At 43.8% G+C, this 25,864-nt stretch overlaps 1 protein-coding gene across 3 annotated transcripts in view; it reads left to right on the top strand.

The window, feature by feature from the left end:
* Positions 1 to 4,881: 4,881 nt before the first annotated feature.
* The window catches only part of OPN4 (opsin 4), a 40,923-nt gene continuing 19,940 nt past the window's right edge, over positions 4,882 to 25,864 (top strand). Inside the window, exons 1-6 of one of the 3 annotated variants that reach the window (XM_083502658.1) lie at positions 4,882 to 5,275; positions 14,603 to 14,745; positions 18,940 to 19,073; positions 19,701 to 19,904; positions 23,315 to 23,486; positions 25,561 to 25,722. In XM_083502658.1, the coding sequence (XP_083358784.1) occupies positions 5,141 to 5,275; positions 14,603 to 14,745; positions 18,940 to 19,073; positions 19,701 to 19,904; positions 23,315 to 23,486; positions 25,561 to 25,722 (950 nt within the window). In that variant the 5' untranslated portion in view covers positions 4,882 to 5,140. The remainder of the gene's footprint in view (positions 5,276 to 14,602; positions 14,746 to 18,939; positions 19,074 to 19,700; positions 19,905 to 23,314; positions 23,487 to 25,560; positions 25,723 to 25,864) is intronic. The other 2 variants (XM_083502660.1, XM_083502659.1) reach the window with 2 other exon arrangements.

Raw genomic sequence — 25,864 nt, 5'->3', positions numbered from 1 at the left:
TCCGGGCCCAATTTTCCAAGTTACAGTGAGATTTCTCTTCTCCTTGCAAAGGTTTTTCGGTAATAGCTAATGCCATCTATTTTTACAACGAAATTTAATGATGGTAATTAAGGTCAATCAGGGAGCAGGCAGGGTGGCTGGGAGGCTCAGGAACCATGACAGCAGCAATTAAGCATGGCTGCGATATTTGGGTAGCTGATAATTGGCCAGATGTTACCCAGTCTCTTGATCCTTGCCTGTGCTTAGAGACCGCAGGTCTGCAGTTTTGCAAAGGAAGGCTTCCGCTGGAAGATAGGAAAGCTCTGTAGAGGTGTGCCTTTGTTTAGGGCTGACTGTTTGGTTGCACTTATGGAACTGAAGACCATGACATCAGTCCAATGGCCCATCTAGGCCACCATCCTCTTCTTAAAGTGACCAACCAGATTCCTGTGGGAAGACCACAAGCAGGAGATGAGCACACCAGCACTCTGCCCACCTGTGATTCCTAGCAACTGGTATACAGAGGCATACTGTCTCTGATGATGGACGTAGAAGATAGCCATCATGGCTAGGGGCTACTATGTCCTCCATGAATTTGTCCAATGCTCTTTTAAAGCCATCTGAGTTGGTGGCCATAACTGACCCGCTTTCAGCTTGATCTGTCACAGGATGGCAGAAGGGGCAAAGACACCACCATGGTTCCAGGACTTGGATCTGCACTTGCCAACAGGTGGTGTCCAGGTGGGCCAAGGCCATTAGTCTGAGCTGGCCCAGGAGCTTATGGCACAAGCTAGTACCAAGTCAGGGCCAAAGGACAAACCGGGGGTAGGATCAAGAAGCAAGCCAGAACGAAAGGATACAGGAGCACGCTAAAGCTCAGGAATACCCTGTACTCAGCTAAGGCTTAACAGGGAGCACTCTGACATTGCTTCCTGTCCAGGAGGGTCAAACAGCTGTCCTGGGCAGGTTTGCAGAGGTAGCCAACCAGTACACTCCCAAGTTTTATTCATTTCTTCATAACAGTATTTCTATACTGCCGTAGCTTACAATATCAGGGCTTGGTCAGCGTAGAGGCAGGACCACATAACACAGGTCCTAAAGTTTCTTCACTGACTTCCAGTACATTTCTGAGCACAATTCAAAGTGTTGGTGCTGACCTGTAAACCTGAAGGAGCCCTGTATACCTGAAGGAGCGTCCCCATTCTCATCGTTCAGCCCGGACACTGAGGTCCAGCTCCAAAGACCTTCTGGTGGTTCCCTCACTGTGAGAAGTGAGGTTACGGGGAACCAGGCAGAGGGCCTTCTCGGTAGCCGCTTTCACCCTGTGGAACACTCTCCCATCAGATGTCAAGGAAATAAACAACTATCTGACTTTTAGAAGACATTTGAAGGCAACCCTGTATTGGGAAGTTTTAAATGTTTGACATTTTGTTATGTTTTTATATGTGCTGACAGCCGCCCAGAGTGGCTGGGGAAGCCCAGCCAGATGGGTGGGATATAAATAATAACATTATTATTATTATTATTATTATTAAGCTTGAGAGTATCATACTCCAAGCTGTAGTTCCATTAATTCACAATGTGCAGCAGTTGCACACTGGCCTGAGCTAAGTTTCCCAGTTCTAGTCCTGGTGTGACTCCAGACAGGTGTGTGTGTACGTCCAGATTTTCCAAGTGTCCCTATTTTCCAGGGACAGTCCCAGATTTACACAAGCCGTCCCATTTTCTGATTTGATCCTAGAATGTTCCGCTTTTCCTTAAGACGTCCCTGTTTCCATTGGAGAAATGTTGGAGGGTATGGAGTTATGTGACCCCTGAGCCAAGAAGTTAAGTAATTCTACAGCCTTTAGAAGACATCTGAAGGCAGCCCTGTATGGGGAAGTTTTGTTTAATGTTTTATTATGTTTTTATGCAGAATGGCTGGGGCAACCCAGTTCAGATAGGTGGGGTACAATTATTATTATTATTATTATTATTATTATTATTATTATTATTATTAAGGGCATTCCTATTTTCATAAGAGAAGTGTTGGAGGGTCCTGGTCAATTTTTTAAAAATAAAAACGTTATCTTAATCCAGGCCAGCATAATTTGTAACTCTCTAGTCCAGGCATGTCCAAAGTCCGGCACGGGGAGCACTTGTGGCCCCTGGGCTGGTTTCAAATGGTCCCCCAGGCAATTTTGAAAAAGCAATCTCTTGCAGCACCTGAGCACCTGCCCACCAAAGCCATTTCCTTTTTGTGGGCTCATCACGAGCTCTGCACGGGAGGCGTGGCAAGCCCCCACACCATTAGGGAGTCCCCAGCTGCATCACTCCTTGGGTTGACCAATATGGTTGGATGGGGGGCATGGCTAAATAAATAAATACTACAGTACACATTCGGGATATTGATGCTGCAGCGATGGCAGTGGCAGAGGGGCGGCCGCCGCCTCGACCCAGTGCCGGATTTATGTATAGGCTAAGTAGGCTGAAGCCTAGGGCCTCTAAATCTAGGGGGCCTCGCCAGCCCTCCCGCTCCCCAGAGGGCAGTCTCCCCTCTCCCAAAATTGCAAACCCAAGACTTCATGCAAGGGCAGGGCAACTCAGGCCCAGCAACTATGAGACTCAGGGATAGCCAGTGGGGCCCAATTTGAAGCAATGGGGTGCAACTTGAATTTTTTTTTTTGTAGGCCCCCAGTTCACAGCCAAAGTCTGCAAAATCTTATAGATATAAATAAAATCCATCTAGATTGCCCTGGTGCAGGGGGCCCCTTAGGAGCAGCATGCGGGGCCCAATTTGGCCAAATTGCTCCAATTGCCTTAAGGCCAGCCCTGATGAGACTGTGTGGGGGTTAGACTGACAAGCCCTGCACCTTCTGGGTCCCTGGTGTCACCATTCAGAGTACAGACTCAAGGACTTGTTATGGAAATAAAGGGGGCACTTACTGGAAATCAGTTTTGTCACCACTTCCCCCCCAAACCCTGAGACAATGAGCCCAGCCACCTTTTATTCACAGTCACATAAGCACTACACTACAGCATGGCCATAAACCTGTACGTTCAACCGCTGAAATATACACCCAATATGTAGCAGTGGAGATTTATGTTACTGCTTTATGAATGAACACTGTGTTTTATGAATGGACTCTATTTTGTGAATTACCTAAGAGCCACCAATAGGGAGCTCTAGAATCTGAACACTAACCAATTGGGTACTAACAAACAGCAACCCCTATTGCTGAAAGCAGGCAACCGGCAGGAAACGCTTCAGCCTTTGCACTGTTGACTGAATGCCCCCTGCTGTGCAGATAATGGAGAAAGCTCATAAATTGTATCCCTTCTGACATCCTGGCCAACTCTATTATGCTGGTGTAAACCCTGGTGCACCAGAAGCCCAGAACAGCCACAAATAAATTCCGTTCATATGTCAGCAACTGATAAGACTTGTCAATCATTTCTTCCAAAGTCTTCCTAAATTATAAAGCTCCAAAGTAATGAAGTGAGAGCAGTAGTTTACTTGCTTGAATTGACAAATAAGAAAGTTTTGAGAATTTAAATTCTAAATTAAAATTGATTACTTAATTGAGAAGGGGATTGTAACAAAAACACTGTGGCCTAATTTGAATAGTAGAGTGCCTGGTATCTGATGGGCAGACCAAAGCACTCGTCAGGAGAGCTATGAGATTCAGGTGAGGGTCAGATGCCTTGTCAATCCCAGCAGGTATATAAGAGGATGACCTGGCCTGCCCAGGCCTATGGCCTGCCCAGGCTCCTTGGTCTCAGTGTTGTAGAACTCAGCAGGGAGGAGGATGGGGACAAAAGTAGAATTAGTGGGCTCTGCCTGGTGGTTCTGCCGCCACCTTCTGTTGGCCTCCCTGACCTCCCTCTCCCAGTCCCAATGGGCACTAGCTGCCACTGGTTCCTGCCACATACGGATATTAATTAACTGTGTTTATTTGCTGGTTGGTGTGGCTACAAAAAATGAGGGGAAATATTAAGCGCATTTCAGGCTCATTTGACTTAGCAGGTCAAAAGTTGCACAGGACATTTTAATAACGTAACAGGACAGCATTTTCAAAATCAATTCATCTCTAGGGGGCAATCCTTTCTGTTTGTTACGTGTATGCCCTTCTCAGTATATGGTACACAGTCTTGCACTTGGCGGATGTGATGGGGGAGGAAGGATACAGTTGGTCTTTTAGCATTTGTTTTAAAGTATGTTTTCTGTCTGTGTTTAAATCAAGACTCCAAAGGGACCTCAATGCTGCACAAACTGCATTTGCTTTAATGTTATAATATTTAAGTCTCTCATCTTTCTCTCTCTCTTTGTCCCTTGAAAGTAGGACATTTATTAATTTTGACCTAGATTTTTAAGCAAACCCATTAACACATACACAGATAGATTCATAACTAAATCCATTAGACCCTTGGGGCCTGATCCAGCCAGAGAGTGATTTCAGGGGGAATTTGCCTGAGCGACATGCTTAACACTTTCCCATTGAAATATCAAAAGCACTTGTAAAAATTGCTTATTAGCTGGATCATGTCCTTTTGTATTCAGAGTACATCTTATTATCAGGTATAGACTAATTAATGTGCCAGGGCTGCAAAAGGAGTAGATGCATGAATATCACACACACACACACACACACACACACACACACACATGTTTTAAAATGACAAAAAGTGAGGCCAGCTTGGAATGAGACCAACCTGTCTTCTCCTTTTATTTCTCCCATCATATTAAGCTGATGAGGTTTTTTTTACCATGTCTCAAATTTGCCCAAGGGACAATAGGGAGAGACATTATACTGAAATGCCCATTGGTTTGATGAAATAGTTACGCTGCTGCCTTGAATTTGCATGGGACAAATCAGGTTCTAACTGGGCATGTGCACAATCTGCAGGCTCTCATATTTAAATAGAAAGCTGCTTCCATCGCTGCTGCCTCTTGCTGAGCTTAGAGACCGAAAGAGGGACTCTGAGGCTTTACAGAGAGAAAAAATAATCACCATTGGATTGTGTACAGCTTCAGAAGAGACTGGGAGAGAGAAATCAGACAAGTCTTTTTGAGAAGTTGAAAATGGGTGAAACTGTGCCGATCCATTAAAGGGTCTTACGCAGAGGGATTTTTGTTCGTTTTGGTGGCATTTCCTGGGTAAATGGTTTCGACCTTACCCATATGAATACGCAGTCCATGCAAAGAGACACCTCATACCCGCCTACGGACTCCTACCACAGTAGAGTCGCAGATTTCCTGAATGACTCGGAAGCAAATGTCTTCAAGCTGGTGGACCTGGCTCCATTAACCCCGACAGTAAGTGCGACCGAGAAATTGCTTGTGGGTGATTTAAGCCTATATAGCAAAAGTTTAGTCTGGTGGTAATAGTGCCGAATTTTAATGGAACTGTGCAGGAACTATTGGGTCAGGCAAGAGTGTGTGAGACTGTGTGACCTTTACCTGTGTAAAGTTAGCAATTCACAAATGAGCATCTTCAAGGAAAAGTTGAGGGGAGCAGGAATGGAATTTGTTTAAAGATCGCCAGTGGAACTGCAAATAGACCTCTCTAGTCAGAAGGTGGGTGATCTGTCTGTGCTAAAACTGGTGATTTCTCCACCGGGAAGAAGAACGCAGGTTGCCATTTTAGGGCATTTTACAGTAGAAGAAGAGAAACATTGTTCAGAATGTGGTCAGGGTCACACGAACAGAAATAGACTACTGAATTGCAAGGTTCAAAACTATTTTCCCTGTTCTGAAACAATTGGTTGACTCCATTGGAGAAATGAGTGGCAGCCCATGGGTGTCAATTAATGCGACTCTTGAGTCAGAGCTGCTATTTGTCGGCAGCCGGGTGATGGTCGTGGTGCTTTTATTCACTTGTTGAGTGAGTCCTCCTCTAAGGCCTTTTAAGAAACTTTCAATAGGAAGGAAATGCTTTCATGAAATTCCGAAAGGGCGGCTAGATTGGTCTCTTGCAGCAAAAGCAGTTGCCTTGTGACACCTTGGAAACACTGCTTTATTATAGCGTGAGCTTCTATAGGAAGTCGAAGTGGTGGCTCTGCTCCAAATGTGGATTTTTTCTATCAAAGCTCTTGCTACAAATACACTCTCTATAATCCTTATAAAGTAGGAAAGGACTTTTTAAAAAAATCATTTCTGCCATTTCTATTTTTACCTATAACCTTGTGATCATTTTTCTGGTGTTTAAGGAAACGAGTGGCGCATATTTATCACAGGAGTTCTGAAAAGTACAGTAAAATGCCCCATCTCTCACCCTCTCACTTTGGACAGGGGATTTAGTAACATTTGTCCACTGTTTAAATAGTCCTTAAAGTTGAAACAAACAAAACCAAGAATCAAAGATAGTTAAACTACTTTCAGTTTGAGCAGGGAGTGGGCTCCTTTGTGGGATGCTGTGAAGAGGCTTGGTGCAGAGATTATTGCATGCAGTGAATTCAAACTGTATGGTTCGCTTTGCCTAACTACACTGGTGTTATGCTACACTTTGGAAGTGATGGGCATGCATCATAGTTTGCCGCACATAATTTACTTCCATCTTTCAAACTGCCTCTTGCAATCTTTCAGGTCTAACTTTTGTGAATGGGTTTTGGCACAGCTATCAGTGAAATTAGTGTTCTGAGGGCCAAGTCGTCTATTACTTCTGGCAGCCGTCTTGCTCATGCAAGTGGTCTGTTCACATAACTTCAGAGGAGAGAACACATTGAAAAATTCAGATGGACTTCTGAGGCCAGTGAGCTCTCCATGCATCTTCTGTGAATTCTCTCCTTTGACATTATGTTGTTGTATAAGATGATCATTTGCATGAGCATCAAAATGTACAAAAATCTTTCACTGTCTTAGGTGAATTCAGTATTATTACTCTTACTCTTACTCTTACTATTAACCTGTCTTACGCCCTTAGGTTCCAGGGTAGGTTACAAAAATTACAACAATATACAACACGTAATTAGTTTTCTGTTTAAATCATGTGCGTGTTAATTGTAAATGGAGGATATATATGAGGGATTGCATCCACCTAAGTCCCATTCAGAGTTGACCTATTGAAATGAATGAAACTACGGTACTTTAGTCATGTCCATTCATTTCTATGGGTCTACTCCGGCACTGGATACAACCCAAGATCAAAAATGCATAGCAATCTTATGATATATACTAATAGCTGATTCAATTCTGCTAGTGCTGGTCCTTATGTAAGTCAACCGGCACCACTCACACACAAGAGTCTGTTTGCAAAAGTACCAGAGGCTTGCAGAAGTCGAAACAACCTTTAGGGGGGAAATCCCAAAGTGGGAGGGGAACCCCAGAACTGCCCAATGAGGATGGAGCATGCTCGGTAGCAATAGAATTCTGATGGTGGGTTGGGAATTGGTTGTGGGAAAGAATAATAATAATAATATTAAATTTATTATTTATACCCCGCCCATCTGCCTGGGTTTCCACCAGCCACTCTGGGCGGCTTCCAACCGAATATTAAAAACAGGGCCACCTTCAGTTGTCTTTTAAAAGTACAATAGTTGCTTATTGCATTGACATCTGGTGGGAGGGCGTTCCACAGGGAGGGCGCCACTACCGAGAAGGCCCTCTGCCTGGTTCCCTGTAACCTCACTTCTCGCAGTGAGGGAACTGCCAGAAGGCCCTTGGCGCTGGACCTCAGTGTCCAGGTAGAACGATGGGGGTGGTGACGCTCCTTCAGGTATACTGGACCGAGTCCGTTTAGGGCTTTAAAGGTCAACACCAACACTTTGAATTGTGCTCGGAAACATACTAGGAGCCAATGAAGATCTTTCAGGACCGGTGTTATATGGTCTCAGCGGCTACTCCCAGTCACCAGTCTAGCCGCCACATTCTGGATTCATTGCAGTTTCCGAGTCACCTTCTAAGGTAGCCCCACGTAGAACGCATTGCAGTAGTCCAAGTGGGAGATAACTAGAGCTTGCACCACTCTGGCAAGACAGTCTGCGGGCAGGTAGGGTCTCAGCCTGCATACCAGGTGGAGCTGATAGACAGCTGCCCTGGACACCGAATTAACCTGTGCCTCCATGGACAGCTGTGAGTCCAAAATGGCTCCCAGGCTGTGCACCAGGTCCTTCAGGGCTACAGTTACCCCATTCAGGACCAGGGAGTCCTCCACACCAGCCCGCCCCCCTGTCCCCCAAGAACAGTACTTCTGTCTTGTCAGGATTCAACCTCAATCCATTACCCACCATCCATCCTCCAACCACCTCCAGACACTCACACAGGACATTCACTGCCTTAACTGGGTGGGAGCAGGAATGGAACGTAGCATTTAGGAGAAGGAGATGGGTAACTGGAACCACAGGCGGACTTTGGTAATATGGCAATACTTCTTATTTTCATAATAATTCATTTTCATGCAGTTGTTTTTTATGTTTCTTCTCAGTAGGTACCCATATATATATATATAGGTTTCATTATTATTATTACTATTATTAATAATAATATTTTGCAACCTTTCGGCTCGGTGCTCTGTACAGGGAAAAACCCGCACCACCCAAATCCTGCACTGCTGAACCAGAACGCTCTACAAAGCAATGTTTTATTGCAGGTCCCGCTGGTAATATTTATTCATTCAAAAGATGAAACAAAATCTCTTTATGCAAAAGAGATAAATAACAGTGCCAAACTGCATGCAGGCAAGAGCTTGGGGAAATAGTGGGATTTGACTATGAGGATTTTTATTGAAATGTATTGACACTGCAGCATTGATGTGCACGGTGTTTTACAGAGTAATGTGAGCAACCAGTCAACCTGCAAAAGCTTACAGTGTCTTTTCTGAGAGAGCAAGAGACAGTGGCAGACAGGGGAGGAGAAGGAAAGGTAAAAGCAAGTAGAATGAGAACATGCACAGAGACCGTCGAGTCCAGCAATTTGCTGTCATGATGGCCAACCAAATGCCATTGGGGAACCCACATGCAAGGATAGACAGCTCTGTTGGAAGAGCATGGGACTCTTAATATCAAGGTCATGGGTTCAAGCCCCACGTTGGGCAAAAGATTCTTGCCTTGCAGGGGTTTGGACTACATGATCCTTGCGGTCCCCTCTATGATTCTGTGATTCTTTAAGGCAGGACATGAGCACAAAAGCACTTTCCCTGCTTGTGAGTCCCTGCAATTGGAACTACGTGACCATGCGGTTACACACACTTTGGCTAGAGTTCATTAGAGAATGAACGTGTTAGGTGCTATATGAACACATATATTTCTGGGGTTTTTTGGATCTCATCATGGAAATGGATAGCAGATGGCAACAGCTGGTGGGGGGGGGGAGAGAAAGAGAGACAGGATTAGTGGAAAGTGGCCCAAATTTGACAGTCCAATAGGGATGTCATTTGCAAATGGGGGAAAGGGCAGACCTTTGAGATTACAATGTAGGTATATTTTCTACGTCACTTGTATGCCTTTTATTTTAGCTCTACATTTCTACCAGTGCTTTTTAGTATGCAAAAGTGTGGCATTTAAAGGTGACCATATGTGTTGCTTAATGCGATGTATAGACTCAATTTGGGGAGAAGACACAGATGCTACAGGACTTGCTATGGGACACCCTTTGTGGAAATCTCCCACAGCTCTGCAACTCATAATTTTTTTGAAAGAGTGTGTGTGTGTGTGTGTGTGTGTGTGTGTGTGTGTGTGTGTGTGTGTGTGTTGATAGGCAGATAGACGATAGATGATAAATAGATAGATAGATAGATAGATGATAGATAGATAGAGATGTATTTCTCCACACCTGACATTTGAAAGGGTGAACTGACTCCAGCCAAAAGTACAGATGGTAGCACTGAGTAAATAACTTGCATGTGTGAATCACCTGCTGCAGGTTAAACCCCACAGACCGAAAGGCCATATTATACCCACAGGCAACTCAAAACCCAATTCTCTTTTAAAGTGAGACTATTTACCCTCTTGGCTAAGAGTACTTAAGTAATAACTCACCAAGTGGTGGAAGTGTGTGGATGAATCAACCTTTAAAAACTCTTACAGTGCAACCCTTACACGTGGCTCCTTGGCAAGTAATCCCCACTGGGTTCAATGAGACTTATTCCCAGGTATGTGGGTGCAGGATTGCAGCCTTGGACTTGGTTAAGAGCAACGGGAGCTCACCCCGTCATGGGGATTCGAACCGCCGACCTTCTGATCGGCAAGTCCTAGGCTCTGTGGTTTAGACCACAGCACCACCCGTGTCTCTTTGGAGCAGCAGCTTAGTTTTTGTTAAAGAAAAAGGAAACTCTAGTTCACCATCCTGAACAAAAAGCGCACACATCTACACACACACAAATACTGTTACCACCATTGCAACACTTTTTAGCATCCCTCGTTTTTGGAATCTGAAAGTTGAAAAATTCAACATACCCTAATGGAGCCCAAGGTTCCCAAGGTTGAAGAAGGCTGCCATAGAACAGATGTGGTCAAAGTGGTGCTGAACATATGTTTCTGAATGGTGAGTGCCTTTATTCCTTACCTTTAGCCATGCAGGTCAGAGATTGGAGGAGCATTTTGCCAAAGGCCCCTTCAGACTTGGAGTCAGTCTTGCTCTTTCCTCGTGGATTTGTTTTGCATGTGTATAAACATTAGAGCAAGTCTGCTTCTTTCCTTTCTATAGGACTGCTGGGCAAGACAGGATCTTTATTTGTTTTCATAGAAAAATGGAGAGACACTCCTGGGCCCTGCCTCCTCTTTGCATGTTGTTAGGTTTAATTGGTTTTCCGCAATTGGTATATTATTTTTAGAAGTCAGCAAATCTCTAACAACAGGATGGTTGCCCGTGAAAAGTAACTTGGCTTGCTCCATAATATTTTCAGGGGATTATATGTCGATATTGGGAAACTGGAGAACGTTCAGTGATGCAAACACAGTAGGGTCAGGATATTTTGCCACCATTTCCCTTCTGGCAACTGGATGGATTTGACATTTCATTTTGTGTGCATTAAAAAAATGAAATGGGGGAATATATGCCCAGAAGAGATAAACAAAGATTTTCTTGCTCATGTGATTTAAGCTGCTTTAAAATGCGCAGTTCACTTGTTCAGCAAAGAGCTTTAACATCTGAGAGTGTTGTCATATGCAATTCTGCCTTTTAGTCTTTACTGCGTCAATTCTGGATGCTAATGTAAAGCAGCCCAAAGTATATTCCAAGCCTATGTAGGTTTTACAACGGAATTTCAAATGTGGGAGATGGGGGGGGGACCTGATTTAAACTATCACTTATGAAAATGACATCAGGTTTTGGAAATACATTCCCAGTGTGCCGAGGTACACTGATCAGCTTTACTAGATTGTTAAAACTCTGTGTTGTTGTACTTTAAAATTATTTAAAGGTGTATTTGAAGAGTTTTTGCCCCCAATTTTGGTGAATAAGCTCCCAGATCAGAGAATAATAGAACCTTAGAGTTGGAAGTGACCCACGGGTCATCTAGTCCAGCCCCCTGAAATGCAGGAATCTCAGCTAAAGCATCCAGGACAGATGACCACCCAACCTCTGCTTAAAAACCTCCAAGGAAGGAGAGTCCACCACCAAACAGCTCTTATTGTCACAAGGTTTTTCTAGATGTTTAGTCAGAATCTCCTTTGTTGTAACTTGGAAGCCATTGCCTCAAGTCCTACCCTCAAGAGTAGTAGATAGGGGTGGAGTAGTTGGGTGTTCTGCTTCCAGTCACAGTCAGCTTTATGTCTTTGGGATGCTCACAAGCAGAGTACAAAACCAGCAACCCACCGATGCTGTTTCTCTCCCCACCTTCTGACATTCCGAGGTATACTGCCTCTGACTATGGAAGTTCCATTTAGCTATTTGTTGGCCTGACACCTGCGAATTTGTGTAATCTATCCATCTAAGCAACTGACTGTTATCACCCCATCTTGAGGAGTGAATCCAACAAGTCAAAAGTGCATAGGGAAATGTTCCCTGATACCAAGATGAGGGATTCTATGGAATGCAGATAGAGAGAATTGATAAGAATAATGATCTGTTGTGACCTCGATGGAAGAGTACAATAGACGAGCCTTCTTGTGTTTTGGCTCGTTCCCCTCCCCCCCTTTTTTCCCTTCCTTCTCCTTCTTTCCTTTCTTTTTTCTTTTTTCTTTCCCAAAATGGCTTATGTTCTATGCCATGTCCTTTAATATTTTTTGTAGTTTTTTAGCCTTTTCCATTATTATTATCATCAAGGATTTTTCTTTTGTGATTTCAGTTGTTTATATTTATCTGTATTTGTTTAAAGCAAAATAAAAAAATTAAAATAATAAAACTGACTGTTATCACCCCTTCTTGAGGAGGTAATCCAGCAAGTCAAAAGTGCATTATGGAAAGAAGTCCTTCCTTTGGACTGCCCTGATGCTGTTGCCAGCCAGTTGCATCGATTCTCATGCCATGAGAAATGTAGGGGAGGGGACTCCTCCGTTACTCCATGCATAAATTTTATAAATACCTGCCTTATCCTAGACCCCCAACCCCACCACATTCTTTTTTCTTCTTCATCATCTAAGGTTTACACTCTAAGCCACAGCTTCTTGGACTCCCAGGATAGGGATCCTGATAGGCTGCCATTGTGCCCAGTGGCATAACGTGGGGGGTGCAGGGGGGGCCGGCCGCACCGGGCGCAACATCTGGGGGTTAGGGTTAGGGGGCGCAAATCCACGGGTTAGGGGGCGCAAATCCACGGGTTAGGGGGCGCAAATTACTTGCCTTGCCCCGGGTGCTGACAACCCACGCTACGCCACTGATTGTGCCTGCCTTCCAGCAACTTCAGCAAACTGCTTTCTGTCCTTCTGCAGGTGAGGAAGGACCCCTCTTCATTCAAAAGGGTCCCCAGAGGGACCTGCGTGAGAAAGGCCTATTAAAAAAAAGAACATTCTTTGCATTTTCCTTCATTATTGTCACGAGCGATTTGAAAGGTGCTGCTGCTTGAATGCTGCCTTCATGTCCTAGCAATACAATGAAAGTATACTGGCACCAAGTGGCCTGAAGCCTTAGATGCAAGATTCTTTTTGCACCTCATTCTTCAATGGTTTGATGGAACACTTTGGGCTTGATGCATTTCTGCAATTGATGGTGTTCTTCTGAAGAGTGTGGCATTCAACATAAATGAATTGTGGTGTTTTTGCAATTTTCTCTCTCTCTCTCTCTCTCTCTCTCTCTCTCTCTCTCTCACACACACACACACACACACACACACACACACACACACACACAGAAGCAACATTGGCCTGTAAGGGGAAAACAACACCAACTCCAAAATCCACAGCAAGGCAATGCCTTTGTTTTGACCGGCCAAAGTGTCACAAGATAGAGAAGTGAGTAAGCTGTCAAGTTTGCTTGTGCTCTTCGTCAAACTAGAAGTTACAAAAAGCAGGAGGTGGATGCATAGAGGAGCATAGAGGATGCATAGGAGGATGCATAGAACTAAAATAATACAGTGGTACATTGGTTTTTGAACGTCTCTGTTGATGAACATTTCGGTTTTCGAATGCCGTAAACCCAGAAGTAAATGCTTCGGTTTCCGAACACGCCTCGGAAGTCGAACATGAAACGCAGCTTCTGCTGAGTGCAAGATCCTGAGGCCCAGCTGTCGGCTACTGAGTTTTTGGTTTTTGTACGTTTCAGAATTTGAATGGTCTTTCGGAATGGATTACATTCCAATACCGAGGTACCACTGTATTCCCAAAATCCACAGTTAGGCAAAGCCTTGATTAGGACCAGCCAAAATGTCACATAATAGCAAGCAAGCTTTTGAGTTCTCCAGGACTCTACATTCATTCATTCATTCATTCATTGAATGGATGTCCTGCTCTTCCTTTCAAAGGAGCCCAGGGCATCAAGCTGCAAGTTACAAAAAGAAGGGGGCTAGTTGTGGGGGAACAGGCTGAGTATAGCTAAATTAAGATTTCCAGTGGGTGGATCAGGGATCCCATCCCATGCACAGCTTGTTTTCTGTTCCCTTCACTGGGAGTACTGAAATCATTCAAATCCATTGAATTTGAATACATACAGGTGACAGCTTTTCTTGGCACAGTATTTGAATTACCTGGGTATTATTATTTTTATATCATCATTATCATCACTGAGTAAGCACAGGCATGGAGCTCACTGGATGTTGATTACTACCTTCATTGGAGCCTTATTTACACCAGATGCTAAAATGTGTGTCATTCCTTCTCCCTAGAGAATCCTGGGAATTGTTTTGCAACAAGAAGGGTGGTCTAGAGATCCCTAACAGTGAGTTCTCACAAAATTACAATTTCCAGAAATCTCGGGGGCGGAGGAGATGTATAAAGCTGATATAAGTTTATGGTGTAGCTAATACATAAAACAGATCCATGTGGATTCTTTTCTCTTTTGGTGGCAAGGAGGTCCTTTTAGCTTTACTTCTGCACAAACTCCCATGCTTTAAAGCTTAGTGAATGCAAACCAAAGCAGCTCCGTCATCCATAGTTACAGTGTTTACATTTGAAAGATGAGCAAATCTGGTTGGAAAATATTCTCTGAAATATTTGCTCCACCCAGATTTTGACTTTCTTCTTTCTCGCCAGGAGACATCGGAATACCTGCCCTTCTGGTGGGTGAAAGACAATGGGGCCTTTGTGAATATCTGCCATTCTGTTTCCCCTCTAGGAGCTGACGATGCTGAATCCCCCACACCCTTTCCCGACAGTGAACGTCCCAGCCCACACTCACTATACCATCGGGGCTGTCATTCTCGCAGTGGGGATCACAGGAACTCTTGGTAACCTCCTGGTCATCTTTGCTTTCTGCAGGTATTCAACACAGTTACTTTCTGCTGCACAGTATTCCCCGGGATAGGTTTCCATGCTAGCAGCACCAGAATGGAATGTATCTAGGAAACAATCCTAGTATATTGTTGATCCATCTAGTTCAGTAATTCTGAATCTCAATTGGGCACTTTTCTCTTATTGCATTTTATTCCTTAAACTGTTCTGCATAGTGAGTTCTCAGGACGCTCTTGAAACGGCGAACTGTATAAACAGTGTGCATTTGTTTGAAGGAAAGCAGTTAGGAAAAGAGCCTGAGGAATCAATGTTTCCATTCCAAGACAAACTTAACGGTATTGAAACGAGGTGCCCTTGACAGAAAATCGGTTCTCCGTTGATGCCTAGGAATGTTCCACTATTTTCAAGGCATCTTGATTTGTGTTTTCCTAGTGCTCTCTCTCTCTCTCTCTCTCTCTCTCTCTCTCTCTGTGTGTGTGTGTGTGTGTATGTACACATACATTTATTATACAGGCTTCCTTTCTTAATTGTGCTTTTAAAGGGAATGACAGAGGCCTACTTTTTCAATGAAGTATTAACCTATATCTGGGCGGTATTGCAGAATGCTGGTTGAGGGGTGGGGGGCTTGTGTAGTTGTGTGATCCTCATTATGAAAAAAATAAAACCCCTCTGCTTGGAAAACTTGATTTCAAGGAGTAATGTCCAAACGCAGCCCTTTTCCTGTCGTGATAGCTTTCTATGTGCAGGAAACATGTTTGTATGGCTGGACTCAGTTGTCAACTATATTCTTAAGGGTTTCAGCTCAGATTAAGATAAACCAACTCAATGGGAACTAGGCCAGAGGCTGTGGAGAATATTAAGCAATGGATGTGTAGTGTCAAGATCTCATGAGAGTAAGCCAGGAAAAAGCAACTGTGGCATGGTCTCATTCTAGTAATGGGATTGAGCTTGCTACAACTTGATATTTATTGCTATTGGGGCTCTTCTGCCACATGCTGCCCAATATCAAGTGGGTCAAATGTGAGCTGGACAAGGTATCTGCTAGGTGGATTTGTAGCTGGTTGGCTGACCAAACCCAAAGAGTGCTAATTAATGGATCACCGCCATCCTGGGAAAAAGGGACAAGTGGGGTGCCACAGGGTTCTGTCCTAGGCTGGTTGTTGTTCAACACCTTTATTAATGGCTTGGATGAAGGAATTGAAGGGATGTTCATCAGATTTGCAGATGACACCAAACTCGGAAGGGTAACTAATGCTGCAGAAGACTCAGTGCCAAAAGATTCAAGATGACCCTAACGGATTGGAAAACCGGGCCCAAACTAACAAAATGAATTTCAGTAGGAACAAATGTCATTTTCTACACTTAGACAGAAAGAACCAGCTGCACAAATATAAGATGGGAGAATCTGGGGTTCTTAGTAGACCACAAGCTTAACATGAGTCGACAGTGTGATGCAGCGGCAAAAAAAACCTCGTGCCATTCTAAGCTGCATAGCAGAATATAGTATCCCAATCAAAGGAAGTAATAGTACCACTCTATTCTGCTTTGGTCAGACCAAACCTGGAGTACTGTGTCTCATTCTGGGCACCATCATTTAAAAAGGATACAGTCATACTTCGGGTTGAATATGCTTCATGTTGAGCATGTTCGAGTTGCGCTCCGCGGCAACCCGAAAGTAACAGAGCGCTCAAAATGACATCACGCGCATGCGCAGAAGCGGCAAAAAGCAACATGCACGTGCGCAGATGTGCCATCGCAAGTTACGTTTGCTTCTTGATGTGAACGGGGCTCCGGAACGGATCCTGTTCACATCCCGAGGTACCACTGTATTGACAAACTGGAATGTGTGCAAAGGAGGGTGACCAAGATGATCAAGGGTGTAGAAACCAAGTCTTATGAGGAATGGTTAAGGAATTGTGTGTGTTTAGCTTAGAAAAGAGAAGAAGGAGAGGAGATATGACAGTCACCTTCAAATATCTAAAGGGTTGTCACATGGAAGATAGAGCAAGGCTGTTTTCTTCTGATCCAAACGTTTTCTCATGAACTAATGGCTTCAAGTTACCAGAAAGGAGATTCTGACTAAACGTCAGGAAGAACTTTCTGACAGGAAGAGCTGTTTGACAGTGGAACAGACTCCCTCAGAAGGTGGTGGACTCTGCTTCCTGGGATATTTAAAGCAGAGGTTGGACAGCCATCTGGATGCTTTAGCTGAGAGTCCTGCATTGCAGGGGGTTAAACTAGATGACCTATGAGGTACCTTCCAACACTACATTTCTATGGGTGCCAAGGGTGCTAGGTCAGAGTTCAAGAGCAAGAGTTTCAGGACCATGGCCAGCGCTCTTACAGAAGCACAAGCTTGGTGCAACTGCTAGACACAGGGGTCGGCAAGGCTTACCGGGCACGGGCCAGATCACTCCTGCGGAGATCCTCCGTGGGCCAGACCAGCGCAGTGCGGTGCTGGAAATCGCGCCTGCGCAGAAGCAATTTTCGGCACAGCGGGCATGCGCAGATGCGATTTCTGGAGCCATGGAAGAGAGTCCCCGCGCTGCGCTCTGCTGGTTTAGTGCAGTGTGAGGGGACTCGCCAAGCAGACAGGTCGGTTCAGGGGGTGGCTTGTGGGCTGGTTAAACAGCCTCCGTGGGCTGCTTCTGGCTCATGGGCTGCAGGTTGGGGACCCCTGTGCTAGAGCATTGTGGTCTGTTCTCAAGGGTCCACTGAAGGCTTATGGGTAGTTAAAGGACAAGCATCCTTTGGTCTCCTTTCAGGCTGTGAGGTTTGGGGTTTCAGAGATTTGGTCCATGGATACTACCTTGATCCGTGAAGGAATCATTAGAGCATTCCTTGGAGTCCATAGATGAAGGTACATCCTTGATGTTTGGGGGGTGAGGTGTGGAATCTGGTGACACACCAGGTCTACCCAGGATGAGCTAGGTGTGCATCCATTTCCACCTTGGTGCTATGACTGTTCAGCAATTGAAGACTCAGGGTCTGGGGCCATGACATTTCCTCCTTGTTTTTTCCTCAAATAGTGTAGGTTGCCAGCAGAATAAAGTAAAAGATGAGACCTTCTGCAGTTATTAATGTTGCTGGTGATTAAAACACACACAAAACCATCGAATCTAATCCCTGTATTTGGAAACTGCTGCTAATCTGGTCAGCAGTGGAAAATGGCCTCCCTATACAATATGACCCAGATGCAGAAAATCCATAGTACATCTGTTTTAATTTCCCATTAATCACCAGCAGCGGAGAAATGTAGGACAGACCATTCAGAGAGGCAGGCATTCTATTTGTGTCACTGGGCTAGTGGTGAAAGCCTGTCCATGTGCGCCACTCTGTTGTGAATAGCTGGCCACTACCAACTGGTGGCCCTACCAAATTTTACAGCGCCACCCTTTCACTTGTAGCTCAATATTATCTATACTGGCTGGGAGTGGTTTTCCAAGGCTTCAGCCATGGGACATTCCCGGCCCTACATGTAGAAGTTGAACAGGGGATTGAACCTACAACCTCTTCCATGGAAAGCAGATGCTCTACAAATGAGCTTCCTTTGCACATATCACGCAAATATACCTATTTGTAGGCAATGCTCTGCCTGAATGCATTTCTCTATAACTGAGAAGGCTGTACTGATAGATGAAAGCCTGTGTCTTGGGAAGCCCTCACTCGTGATCATCTCAGTTGCCTTTGTAAAATCTACCTCAGACCTTTGGACCAATATCTTCAGAATACAGAAGCACCCCAGAACACAAAAGTTGGCTACCCCTGCTGTAAAGATGGGGCTCAAATTCAATTTGTGGGGTGGGTGGGTGTAAATATGAATCTGCCCACACTGGTAACGTAAGTTGCTTACCTTTTCTTTTGGTCTTGCTGCTTGTTTTGAACATCTTAGTCTGTGTTGTACATTTAAAGCAGTGTCATACAACTTTAAATAGTCATGGCTTCCTCCAAAGAATTATGGGAAATGTCATTTCTTACGGGTGAAGAGAGTCGTTAACCCTGAGCTACAATTCCCAGAGCTCCCTGGGAAGAGGATTTATGGTTAAACCACTCTGAGGTGGAGCTCTGTGAGGGGAATGAGGCCTCTTAACAAACAATAGTCCCAAGGATTCTTTGAGGAAGTCATGTGGTGTGACACCGCTTTCAATATAAGGTGCAGATGAGGCCGTAGCCCTGACACCCTCTTAAGAGTTACTTGCATTCTCCTCTCTTCTCTCACAGGAGCAGAGGCCTTCGGACTCCCGCCAACATGTTCATTATCAACCTGGCTGTTAGTGATTTTCTAATGGCCGTCACCCAGTGTCCAGTTTTCTTCACCAGCAGTCTCAACAAACGATGGGTATTTGGTGAAAAGGGTATGTTAGAAACAGATTGTCCCCAAAATCATTTAGATTGAACAGGCTGGCTTAGAAGTTTATCAGATTGCCAGTGGGACTGCGGTTGTTGTTTTTAATCAACTGCCATTGAAGACTTAACAAGGAATTTATAATAGTTTGTTGATGGTTTCCCAATTTTTCACACACCCTGCCTCTTTGGTCAAGAAAAGCCATTCTTGAGACTTGAAGGTGATGTTCCCTTTGCTGTTGTAACCTGAGGAGGAGGAGGAGGAGGAGGAGGAGGACTAATATTGCCCCAGCCACTCTGGGTGGCTTCCATTAAATATTTCTTATATTCCACCCATTATATTGGGGGAAATTGCTTTGCAGAAATTCTCTACATTAGTGAAAATTGCTTCCCAACATGTGCATATTAGGTGAAAATAATCTCAAATGTTTCATGAGAACTTAGAACAATCATCATCACCATGAAACGGTGTGGAAATGTGGATAAGTGAATTTAAAGCGAGAGAAACAGAAAACAGAGAGAAATCGAAATGGCGAATAAGTCCCTTCCTACCCTCACCTAGTGTCTATGATTAAATCAAGTAAAATAAGTGTGCATTTTGATTTGCCTGCTAACTCTGCTGTGCTCTTTCTGGAAAGGTTGCGAGCTGTACGCTTTCTGTGGAGCGCTTTTCGGCATCGCTTCCATGATCACTCTAACAGTGATAGCCCTGGACAGGTACTTTGTGATTACGCGACCCTTGGCTTCCATTGGAGTAATGTCTAAGAAGAAAGCTTTGCTAATCCTGTTAGGAGTCTGGCTGTATTCCTTAGCATGGAGCCTTCCTCCCTTCTTTGGATGGAGTAAGTGAGACAGAATTTTTTAAAATCTGATTACTTGATACTGAGAGGAAAAGCAGGAATTTATAGAACGGGCCTTTTAGAGCTTGTGACAGATGAAAGAGGATTTACATATTTAACAGGAAGAAATTCTCTGTAAGGGAGACGGGTTCGGAGCGAACAAATCTCTAAGACATACAACCAAGGGGGAAAGCTTTGTAGTGCTTATGGTCTGTTCAATTACATTGCAGTGACGCCTGTGCTGGGAAACTCATTAGCGAATTACAGAGAAAAGAGGAGATAAAATCAGGGATGAAAAATAATGGGGGGGGGGGCATCTTGCATAACATTTGCATAACCTTCTGCATTCAAGCTGAGCTGAACAGCATAAATAATAGGCATGAATAAATACAGGATATTTTCCTGATTTTCATATAGATTGATTGTTCACAATGGGGCCATACTGAAAGCCTTGATGACATGGAATAGTGTGTGTGTTTGATCCAATTCCCAACATTTTACTTCTTTGCTGTGCTCTAAGGTTAAGTTTTCACAGTGTGTCAAAGAGATGGGGTGCTAGGTGCAAGTTTATGGGAGGGGGCAGTAAAATTGAATATTCATAGCCTCCCCCCCCCCCCGGTGTTAATTTGGAGATCCAGTCAGTGTTCGGGTTTACCCGGCCAATGCACTACTGTTAATTGGGTCCTCTAATCAAAGTTCAAATTGCTTATTAGCAACCCAGTGAGACGGGGAGTAGAGGGTAGATAGAAACCAGAAACTCAGAATTGTAACTGAAACATCTCTGCTGGTTTGTTGATGTGCAATGTGCCATTCAAAGCATATTGCTATCTTCATGTGAAATAGAATGATGTTCTGAGCTTTTAATCAAAACATAGCAACATGAAGCAATAAAGCACATAGCAAATCATACGGAGTAGAAATAATATGAGGGTAACATTGTAACACGTTTTACAGCGCAATCAGAGCTTGTTTCCTAACCTAATTGAAGAGCTGGCCTGCTAATTCCCTCCAGTCCATCTAGTTGTGAAACAGAATTTCCATACCATATCCTAATTTACGTAGCATTTTGGAATAAAGTCCACAGCTGGGAGGGAGCACATGGAAAATAGAATCATAGAATCATAGAGTTGGAAGAGACCACAAGGGCCATCGAGTCCAACCCCCTGCCAAGCAGGAAACACCATCAGAGCACTCCTGACATATGGTTGTCAAGCCTCTGCTTAAAGACCTCCAAAGAAGGAGACTCCACCACACTCCTTGGCAGCAAATTCCACTGTCGAACAGCTCTTACTGTAGCTAGAATCAGGTGTGCCTTGCACTATCAGCACATGTTTATTGACAGTTAGATTTGCCTTTTTGCCCACATCTTTGACTGAGTAGACATCTTCCCCCATCCTACGCTGCTGTGCATTGCATTTCTGTGTTGCTGCTTTGTCGTTCTGATATTGGTTGTGTTTGTGGGTTTTATTTTATGATTCTAATTGTACATTGTACTCATTTGAATTGTTATGTTTTTGTATCCTGCCTTGGGACTGTTTGGTGATGGGTGGGCTGTTACTACAAATAATCATAATCATAATAAGCTTAAGAGTTTACTAGTTTACTTGTTTACTACTGTTATCTTTGCTCTGGGAAAACAGGAGTGGCGCAGGCAGACTCCGAGGACATCTCAGCTCAGAGTGAGCATTCTTGCATGGGGTGGAGGGCTATGGAATACCTTGCTGCAGCAACTGCAGTCTTCCTGGAGTGCCAAATGGTGGAGATTGATTTGATGAGGACCTGCAAATCTCCTGCCCTTCTTGTCATGTCACCTGTGGCAAAGGTCTCTGTGTGGCTAACAAGCTGACCAGGGCTGAGGCCTCATAAAAACCAGCTCAATATGCGTTATCCATGCAAGATGCACCAAAAGCAAATTTCAGTTGCTTTGACAAGAGACTCTTTCGTTTCACGAATAGCTTAAGAGGGCAATATGAGAAAGCTCACTTCAAAAAGAGGCACAATTTGATGAGACAGAATAATCACTTACAGAGTATTAGACTCACTGGTTTATAATTAGATTCTCATTGTATCCAAAATATGCACTCTCACGGGACCAATAGGAAAAGCTGGGCTCAACATCTGGTGTGACAGTTCCCAAAGCAGAAATGATAGAAGTTATTGCTAGGAATTCTGGGAATCGCCGAGGCTACAGCAGTTTAATGTCCGCAGTTAATTGCATTCCTACACAACATCCATCAGGAGAATAGTTCCTATTTCTTTTGTGTTTCTTTAAAAACAATGTTTATTTAACCGCAAACTTAATTATATGTACCAAATTAATTTCTATTCTGCTGGTGGTTTTATCGAGAGCTTTAATAATCTGTTTCATCTTGTGCTTTGTCACGAGAGGTATGGTTCTTTTTAGCCAACAAAAGGAGATGTGTTAGTTGTTCATCAAAGCCTATCAACTAAACCTTCCATTAGCAGCAGGGAATAGAGAGGTGTCAGTCTGCACAATCTAGCTTGTGGCCAGAGCAAGGTTGATAAATTAAAAACCATCTCTGTAATGGGACACCAGGAGTCTTCTAGGAGCTGAAGCAAGGAGAGGACAATGTCAGATCTGAGCTGCACTGAACTTGTTTACACTGTAAGACAAATTCATAATGGACCAGTATTGTCTTTATTAAGTTTCAGGATATTAATCACCTCAGTGCAATAGCTTGCATCCTAAGGTGCTCTTCCATAAGTGGGAGTCTCTTGTGCAAGCACAACTCACTTGCACATGTGCAGCATACTGGCGATTTTCACTATTCCCTTCCTAAGGAAACTGGCTTATACAGAGTCATCTAGTCTTGGTCCACCCAGCTCAGTATTAGCTATTGCTGATCTGCAACTCAGGAAAACAATTCATGGATCTGATAAGGTGGGATGTAGTCCACAAAAACGTATCCAGAATATAAATTTGCTAGTTGTTAAATTGTCACAAGATTACGCAGCAATGAATCCTATGAGTTAACTACAGACTTTCTAAAGCAAGCAAGCAAAAGGCTATCCTCTGAAATGTGGTTTACAGCATTACAGTGGTACCTCGGGTTACATACGCTTCAGGTTACATACGCTTCAGGTTACAGACTCCGCTAACCCAGAAATAGTGCTTCAGGTTAAGAACTTTGCTTCAGGATGAGAACAGAAATCATGCTCCGGCAGTGTGGCAGCAGCAGGAGGCCCCATTAGCTAAAGTGGTGCTTTAGGTTAAGAACAGTTTCAGGTTAAGTACGGACCTCCGGAACAAATTAAGTACTTAACACGAGGTACCACTGCATTGCACAGCTTTAGTAAGCTTGAAATTCAATTTCTGATTACATTTTAAATTTAAGTTCCAATAACTTTTGGAGGGAAAGCTTATTTTTTTCCTGTCTTTTCTTTCCACTAAGGTGCTTATGTTCCGGAAGGCCTGCTGACATCTTGCTCCTGGGATTATATTACCTTCACCCCATCGGTCCGTGCCTACACAATGCTCCTCTTTTGCTTTGTGTTCTTCATTCCCCTAATTGCCATCATATACAGCTATTTCTTCATTTTCAGAGCCATCCGGAATACAAACAGGTGAGTCAGGCATGTGCTTCCCATTGTTTGCGTTAGTGGAAGGTTACTTTGTCCCCCACCCCCTTCCCCCCAAAGTTGTGACCTCCAGCCAGTAGGAAACAAAACAGGAACATGAAGTCCAGGCAAAAACGGCTGTAGATTCTGCACCAATTTCCCACATCATTTTGATAGGCACTTGGATCAGATTTCAGAGAGATATTAGGGTGTCTGATTTGGAGAATCGCTCCATGAATTATCTGAGGATTGGAACAGACAGAGACGAATCAGATTTTACTTGAGTCTAATTTACAAAGATGAATGAGAACCAGGGTTGCAATTAAGAACTGACATGATGTATTGGATGGAAGGTAAATCTAATTCAGAGCTGTTTGTACTCTTTGCTTTAAAACGAACATGGAAAGCAAAATTCTGCAACCTGTATAAATTCTGCCAATGGTTATTTCCCTTCGTTTGTGTCTGCCCCCCTTTCCCATCTTTTTTATTAGATTTTGCTTTATTTAATGTATTATTTTGAAAGCACTTAATGGTGGGTTAGATCCAGACTCCCTTGATGCTTGGAGCACACTGGTTGAGAAGTCCTATCAATTACAGTGGGTCTACTCTAAAGCATCATTATTAGTCCAGTTTGCCTCTATTTTCATAGTTTGCACAATTTGTTCTGCTTCTGTTGAGAGCTGTCTTGGAGAATCCTTCCCCAGGATTGATAGGCACAGGAAAGAATGAGGAACATGTGTGGTCATCTACAGGAATCAGAATCATCAAGAACCTGGATAGCTCAGTTGGTTAGAATGTGGTGCTGATATAGCCAAGGTTGCAGGTTTGATCCCTGTATGGGGCAGCTGTATGCAGTGGACCAGATGATCCTCATCCCTTCTAACTCTATGATTGTTATTCTATAGAATTGTCGAATTGGAAGGGACCCTGAGGGTCATCTAGTCCAAACCCCCGCAATGCAAGAATCTTTTGTCCAGCATGGGGTTTGAACCCACAACCCTGAGATTAAGAGTTTAGAGTTTCCTGCTCTACCAACTGTGCTATCCCACCTAATAAGAAATGACACCTGCATTTTTGTTGCATAAAGCAGAAGATGGGGGAAAGGGGTGTTAAGTGAAAAAAGAAAAAAGAATGATACAGGAAGAAGGGAGGGTAGAAGTTTGACACCTTTGCAGCATGATCAGATGGAAAGTGGCATTGCATGCACACTGCACTCTCAGTTTGAGGGGTATACACAATGGGCAGTTCTACACTGCAGGCTTAAACCTCACTGAAAATCTCTTGCCCTGTTGAAGTTGTGAAATGCAGTTTATTTGAAGGTGCCAATATTAGAGATCTCTGGCACCCTCATTGTCTCAGAGCTGTAATTCTTAGGGTCCCTTTATTGGTAACGATAACAAATCAACATCTCTGAAACAGTTTTGAGCTTGTATTGATGGATGAGCCTGGCAAGATAATGAAGGTTTTGGCAGCGCATGCCGAAGATTTGAATTTTTCATGCCCGATTTACCAGCTGCTTCTTGTGGATGAGAATCTTGTGACTGATTATATTGGGGAAAGAAAACCACTCAAAGATCCACATGCAGAAGCACTCTCATATAATTGGCGTTTGTGATTTTGCCCCAGACGCAGCTCCCTCCATCATGTTGCATTCTGCTCCAGAGCAGAGGAAGGAGGGACCATAATGGCTCAGTGTGGATGTGCTTTGCCTGTGGAAGGTTCAAAGTTCAACTCTGGTAAAATATCAAAAAGCTGATGATGAGAAGGAGCCCAGCCTGAGACTCTGAAGAGCCACCAAAACAGTCAGAGACAATACTGAGTTTGATGCACATATAGCTCAGCACAAGTTGGCTTCCTATGCTGAGAGCCCCTAACCCTCCCAAATGGCTTTTCAGGGACTGCTGCATCTGCATCTGTGAAAAGGGCAAATTGACAACACAAACACATCTATGTGCTTCCATTGATGAAAGTGGATCTTTGGATATCAATGGCTTTGACCCAGTAATAAATAAACAAGTGGCATTCTGCGTAAGCAGACCTCACTTTTGTTCCTTCATTCATATTTTGTTCTTTTCCTCAGGGCTGTTCAAACCATCAGTTCAGATGGTACAAAAGAATCTCAAAGGCTGTCCCAGAGGATGACGAATGAATGGAAAATGGCCAAAGTAGCCCTGGTTATCATCTTGCTTTATGTCCTCTCCTGGTCTCCATATTCGATGGTAGCTTTGCTGGCTTTTGCAGGGTAATCAAAAAATCTTGTTATGTCTACAAGGGGCCTGGGGGAAATGAAATGAGAACATTTCCAAACTACAAGAAAGAAGATTCCACCTAAACATTAGGAAGAACTTCCTGACAGTAAGAGCTGTTTGACAGTGGAATTTGCT

This window comes from Podarcis liolepis (assembly GCF_965112155.1).
Source record: "Podarcis liolepis genome assembly, chromosome: 5".
NCBI classification, from domain to species: domain Eukaryota; kingdom Metazoa; phylum Chordata; class Lepidosauria; order Squamata; family Lacertidae; genus Podarcis; species Podarcis liolepis.
The sequence above is the reverse complement of the archived record's forward strand: the minus strand, read 5'-3'. Positions and strand labels throughout refer to the sequence as shown.